The sequence below is a fragment of the Epinephelus lanceolatus genome, chromosome 4 (assembly GCF_041903045.1).
Source record: "Epinephelus lanceolatus isolate andai-2023 chromosome 4, ASM4190304v1, whole genome shotgun sequence".
Taxonomy (NCBI): domain Eukaryota; kingdom Metazoa; phylum Chordata; class Actinopteri; order Perciformes; family Serranidae; genus Epinephelus; species Epinephelus lanceolatus.
Genome location: NC_135737.1, coordinates 31,559,709 through 31,566,506, shown reverse-complemented (window position 1 = coordinate 31,566,506; position 6,798 = coordinate 31,559,709). Strand labels below are relative to the sequence as shown.

The following is a 6,798-nucleotide window of genomic DNA, read 5'->3' as shown; positions in this document are numbered from 1 at the left end:
ATTCAATTCAATTCAACAGAACTTTATTTATCCAGAAGGAAATTTTTGTGCCAGAGAATGCCTCACGTTACAGTAACACTAAGTACAGTAACCACAATTTTACCTTTACCACCAATAACAACCAGACATTGGGTTCCCCGGGTCAGGGTCACTCACTGGACCCAGTTTTAGAACAATAGAGTGTTAAATATCTGGCAAAATATCTGTTAAGTTACCAATATTGTCAGCTCCTCCATGGTGTTTAGATTCACTCTGTCTGCCATGGGATACAATCTCCCGAGAAAATTAAGGCTCGATTTACACCACAAAGGAAGTTGCGTCAGCCACTGCGCAACCAGGAAGAGGATAGCGGTTTTGTTTTCCTCAGTAGCTATCGGTAGCTATCCCCAGTTACTAAAGAGTGTCAGTGTGAGTTCTTTGAAGTTAGTATTCCCAGTTGTGGAAATGGTGAACCGGGGAACAACCAAAGCTGTGGAAACTGTGGTAGCTGCAAGCCTCTGCGGAAAACGGAAAATGATTGTGATGTCTTTGCGATAGCACCGCTAACAATAATAACACATGAAATGCTAGGGGAGAAAAGATAGGAATGATGTAAAGGTCTAAATCAGGACCAGACCTGAATTTTAAGGTGAACATTAGTTACCTTAGTTTTATCTTGTTCTTTGCATGTCATACTTATCCCTATTTCAATACGTTAATTGATCATGAGTGTTAATTTATTCCACACTTTGAGCTAGTTGTGTCGGTCAGTCTGGATTAGCGCCTCAGTCATTGTAGAAACCGCTCGCTGCAGGATGTTCCACTGTTTGCTTTTCACCGTAGAAAGAACTCTAAAATCCGTGCAGTGCTGAAACCCAGTAGAAACAGAAGCTTACTTCCCTAGAGGTCACTACTGTAAATGCCTTAAACGTAAAATGTCAGTGTAAGGCACTGGGCGGTAGATTTCTCTCTAATTATATAGCTCATAAAAGCTTATTATTGGCATTTACCTTCCTTCAAACTCTTGGTATTGCTGTGCAACACTATGGGTAGCCCTGGGCAATGCCAGGGAAAATACACTGCATGGCTTTTAAACTAGTTTGTATTCCTCATTTATTCAGATGCTCCCTTTATCTTGGCCTTTACCTGCAGGTAATGAGGGCTCGCTGTATTTTTGCAGTGTTTCTGTGGCCGTCTGGAGAATGTCTCTGCAGCGAGAGGGTTATTATTCAGACTAATGGGTGAGAAGTTACTGCAGCATCAGGACAGAAAGTCCGAAAGTTGTGTGTTGGAGGATGGAGGCAGATGCTTTTGTGTGTTTAAAATGCGTACAGATGAGTGTGTGTGCCGTTGTGTATGTGTTACTTTTTATGCGCTGTGGTGCAATGACAGTTAAATCAGAGGCAGGTTTATCTGTGAGCATCTGTTCTTGCTGTCATGTGAAATACAAACAAGCGGTTGGTCCAGAGACAGGGGCACTATGCTGAGAGAGAGGTGAGGAAAGAGGGAGGGGGGTGAGAAATGTGGGAGACACATGGGAAACAATAGCAGAGAAGTAAAGAGAGCTAAGATATTTGTCTGCGTAGTGTTGTACCGCTTCAGCTACACATTTTCTTCCCTTTCATGCAAATTGGACGAATTTAAATTCGAAAAACAAGAAATAAAGTGATGTGCCGAGTGTGCGGATGATTGAGAGGTCTTTCCACATGCACAGAAACACAAATGAAATGAATCAGAAAGAGGCAGGGATAGCTGCAGAGGGAGACGCAAGGCTGCTGTGGCTCAATATACTGTACAGAGTAATGCAGATAAAGGAGGGCTGTTTTAAAGAGATTTATGGAGAAGTCTGCGCAGAGATAGAGCGAGGTTTGACAGACAGACCGAGCAATTAAGAACCCGAAAAAGACAGCGGAGTTTATACACGAGAAAGAAAAAAAATCGAACATATGGAGGTGCTAAGAGAACAAGCGAGGGGGAGGCAGGGAGAGGTAGAGGTAGAGGAAGTCCCAGGAGACCTATTGTGTCCGATGCTTTTACTGTGGTGATGATGCACCCTGCCGCTGGTCCCATCCTCTCATTAAAGCTTTATGAAGCAAGCTTAGCACACATTTTATTACAATGACGCCACTGTCTGGCACATTCCAGCCTTGCGGCGGGGTGGTGGTGATGGAGGGGGTTGGAGAGAAACAAGCCCTTGGAGATGCACATCAGACAGAGAAACATGGGAGAAAGAATGCATGAGAACGTCAGCGAGGCAAAGCAACCATCAGAGGGCATAGATAGAAAATAAGGGCGTAAGGGAGCAAGGAGATGAATGACAGGAGAGACAAGAAGAAGAATGCAATATACAAAGAGATTTTTCTTATGTGCTCTGGGCCTCTGCGTGTATGGTTACAGATATTTCAGCGTTGTTTAAAAATAGAATGGTTTGGGATTAAGGCTATCGATATTTCCGTACCTTTTGATGGAGACCCATGAGGTGGGCGAACAGCGAAAATCGCAGACAGTGATGTCACAAACATCTAGGCCAGTAGTTTTCAAGTTTCAAAAGAAATTCATCAGTTGGCATGGGAGCAGCGTTCCACTCTGTTACCCAGTACATCAGTTCACATGTGCGATTGCTTTTGTTTTTGTTCTGCTGCTTTTTCTATTTTTGCTCTGCTCTTAAAAACAGCTGATGCCGAAACCACAATTTCATTTAAAAAAGCAAGGAATGGCATTTTCCACAACGCTGCTGTCAAAGAAATTCAGTATTATGTTGAGTCTGTTTTGTCCTTAGACAGTGAAAGGACATCATGTCTCTCAGCCAAGAGTTTTTATCAGTAAGCTGCCATTACGAATAAGCGCCAAGTATAACTTCCCCTGCATGTTTCAGTCTGAATATATGCACACATATTACCAAACTCCCTCTGCTTTCTGTGTGTCTCAATCCTCTGTTATTTTGACTTTAGATAAACATTTGCTTTTATATTCTGAGCACTTAATTATGATGTCAGCAGCTGCCATGAACATCTTTGTGCACACCAGGTATTGGATGGTAAAATATAGCCCCTGTCATTGAGCAGTTTATCACACACTCATCTCTACAACCACTTCTCATGTTGCTGTGTGCTCTGAAGTATCAAATAAAACCTTGAAATGCCATAAAAATCTTCTTGGAATACACTAAGTTTGTTGATTTTTGAGAACGCAATGACTCAGCTCCCTGCTGAATGACGCATGCTACGTACGTAGTATGCTAGTTCTCTGAATTGAAGACATTTAGCTGCTGTCATAATCGGAGACTAAATCCCTGCCTTATCGCCTCCTGGGTGCAGGGGCCTCTGCTTTGTTTAATTGCCACAAGCTGAACCGTCAAAGCTGCATCTCCCTCAGTATTTACCCCCACTGAGGCTTATAGCTGATAATGGAATTACTCTGAGTCCCAGGAGGGAGAGAGGGAGTGAGGGGAGGAACAGAGAGAGGAGGCAGTCATAGAGGGAGAAGAGATGAAGGGAAGTGGATGTTGGAAGCTGAAAGAGAGAGGATGGATGCAGTGTCCGCCTTGAAAACAGAAGAGGGAGGAAAAGGTAGGAGGTGAAGTGATGCGCAAGGAGATCAAAAGAGGGAGAAAAGGTTACAGAGTGATGGCCGCTCTTGTTGCCAAAAGCAAAGTCTGCAGTCCCCCCCTGTCTTACTGTTTACTCCAGTGTGACGTATCACAGGGTGGAGAGTGAATTATGACGCAGGGTAGAGCTCAAGCTCAAAACATGCCTGCCACAAAGAATCTAGCTGAAAGGATGAATGGAGCTAAAGAAAGAAAGAAAGGAGGAGATGAAATAAGAGGATGAAAGAAAGAGAAACATTAAAGAGTGTAAAAAGAAAAAACGGGTTGGCACACACACTTTTAGTCATTTCTCTCGCTGAGTCCTTAGAAAGTGAAGCACGTGTTCCTGTGCACATTTCGGCTGATTTGTCAGAATCTGCAGGACTCACACACCCAAGAGAGGCTTTTTTGTGTTCAAACACAGTTTTGGTCGAGCCGCACTGATGAACGACAAACCGAAGCACAGAGGAGATTTTTGTGGAAGCGAGATAGCGGGAGGACGTCAGTGCTTTTCACTCTCCTCTCTGTCATGGTTGAAAGCTTCGGGGTGTTTGAAGACTGAGTTGCAGTGTTGTAGTGGAAAATTACTTCACATTTGAAGTGAGCTCGCGGCTCGGTCAAGGGTTTTTTATCTGCGTGTGCGTGTGAGTGTGTGCATGCATGGATGGATTTTAGGGATGTTAAGCTCGAAGCAGGTGGGATTATTTGACTGTAATTTCCTTAACAACTGTATAAGAAGCAACACCAGTTTTGGCTGGTGGAAACGATTTTGTGCCAGTCAGAAATTTTTAAAATTGCTTGCCAGGGGCTTGAAGGGTCTGATTTCCATCCATGTACGTGCAAATGTGTGTGCTTATACTTTATAATTACATGTATGTGTATGATGTGGCTGAGAAGGTTTTTGCTTTTAGTGCCATGAATCCATCTCGTGTTGCTCCGGATGAGATACAACTGGCCAACTGCTCCAACCTTAGGGTCCAGATTTCTTCTTCCTCATTAGTTTGAGGTCCCACAGTTTCATATATTCAGCGTCATACTTGGATTTGTCGTTGGGCTAGTTTGCTGTCTCTGTCAAGTAGCTGTCTGATAGTCACTCACTCCACAGCAGAAAACGGCACTTCAAAATAAAAGCTCTGTGCTGGAAATGTACTGTACTTCAAAATAAGGGAGTGATCACACCAAGATGAAACGCTAGAAACGCAACGCCAGTAAAACCATTGTTTTCCTATGATATGGCGCATCTGACCGGCGTTCAAGCGCCTTTTTAGATGGGCGTTTTTGTAGACGCGTGTTTTTTTAAAATATCTTCAACTTTTTTGAGCGTCAGACACCAGTAGCTAGCGCGCATTGAATAAGCGCTTCCAGCGTTTTAAGTGTCTTTGAAGCGTCTGCATCTCTAGCGTCTCATTTCTGTGTGATCACCCCCTAAAGTGTGTTTTTTACAAACCTGACATGTTCGCGAGTCACTTGCAGTCCATTCAGAATGGGCCCGGGACCCACTTTTGGACCATGACCCACCAGTTGGGAACCACTGCTTTAGCGGAAACTCAACAATATTTCTGTAAAACTGACTGATGCATTTTCAAGATTTTATTCAGTTCTATTAGGCTTTTTGTTGGTAAACTGGGCACATTTATGGAGGCTCACTCACACACACACACACACACACCACTCAAAGAGGGCTGTTTGTGGGTCTAATTAGGAGTGAGAAGGTATGGCTGACACAAGCTGAGGCTGTCGCTCATTAAAATTGGTTGAGATGTTTAACCAGATTCCACAGTGTGAATTTAATTAAGGAACATGTGTCTCTTTCTGTTACATTCTCTTGTTTGCTCTTTTTCTACTCTGTTCATTTACAAAGCTCCCAAAAACACTGTCACTGAGTTTACTCTCCACTTTTTTCCTCCTTCCTTCTGGATCCCTCCCTCCACTCCTCTTCCCTCCTCACATCAGTCTGTTCTCAGTATTCGAGGGGGGTCTTCGCCATCTTCGGCCTTTACGACAAGCGCTCGGTGAACACGCTGACGTCATTCTGTGGGGCCCTGCACATCAGCCTAGTGACACCCAGCTTCCCCACCGAAGGGGAAGGACAGTTCACCCTGCAGCTCCGGCCGTCCATCAGAGGGGCTCTGCTGTCACTGTTGGACCACTACGACTGGAGCCGATTTGTCTTCCTCTACGACACAGACAGAGGTGAATGCACAATGACAAATATATTAACACGTTATATGAGGAGTTGGTGCTCCAACATTTGATTGATTGTAGTAAACTTGTTTTTAACAAAAAAAAAAACAAGATGTGATATGGCTTTTTAAATGGGTTTCCATATGAACACGTATAAACATCCAGGCAAGTCAGCACTTCACTCAGTATTATTGATGGACCTTGAAGTTAATTGTTTCTTTTATAATCTACGATGAGATAAGATCAGCCTTTATTGATCTGCCAGAGGGGAAATTCAGCTGTTGCAGCAGCACAAGGACAGAAAGAAGTGCATGTAAGTAGTAAAAAAAATTATATGAGAGCAAGTAAACTCAAAATCACAAGGCAAGCTGTATACATACAGTACCCCCACCAGTGTTGTACTTAAGATCATGCTGAAGTACTTCCTCTTGTGAGGAAGTGAAGAGCACAACAAAGAAAATACATTAGTTCACCAGTTACCATCAAATGCTGCAGTACAGTAGTGTTGTTTTGTTTAAACTGTTTTTTACTCCATTTTCCTTCCTTGTTAGATTTAAGGAGAGCAGTCTGGGAGCGATTTGGGGAAAGTATGCAAAAGGGGCTGTAACACAGTATTATAATCTACAATCATTGAACACCAGAAGTGTCCAAATGACATAAGCCCCGTTTCCGATGAGCAGTATGGTACATTTCAGTTCTGTGTGCCTTTTTCCATTTCCACTGTGAAAAGTTGTGGATGGTACCAATGGAACTGTTCTGTAACGTCCCAATTTTTGGTCCGCCCTCTGTTGGGGTACCTAGCACACAGATCTGGTACTAAAAGGTGGAGCTGTGAACACTGCAGTCCGTTGATTGGTCAATAGCGGACAGTCACTCTGCTCAGGGCTGAGTTGTGGCTGGTTTTGAGGCTGTTGAAACCACTGTTCATACCGAGGAGATTTTTATTAGTGTAATTATAAATTAAAGGATGTTTTGCTGCCTCTGCAGCAGCTGTAGTCTGAGAAAAAATAACTTGATTCACTGGGCCAACTGCCGGCAACTTTTAAGGT

General features: G+C 43.4%; 1 protein-coding gene across 6 annotated transcripts in view; it reads left to right on the top strand.

Annotated features, from left to right (window-relative positions):
• The window catches only part of gria4a (glutamate receptor, ionotropic, AMPA 4a), a 162,426-nt gene that overhangs the window by 63,792 nt on the left and 91,836 nt on the right, over nucleotides 1–6,798 (top strand). For all 6 annotated transcript variants that reach the window (XR_013490973.1, XR_013490972.1, XM_033632123.2 and 3 more), the window contains exon 3: nucleotides 5,519–5,758. Coding sequence is in view for 4 of the 6 variants with exons in the window: in XM_033632123.2 (XP_033488014.2) it covers nucleotides 5,519–5,758 (240 nt within the window). In the remaining 2 variants the exon portion in view is untranslated. The remainder of the gene's footprint in view (nucleotides 1–5,518; nucleotides 5,759–6,798) is intronic.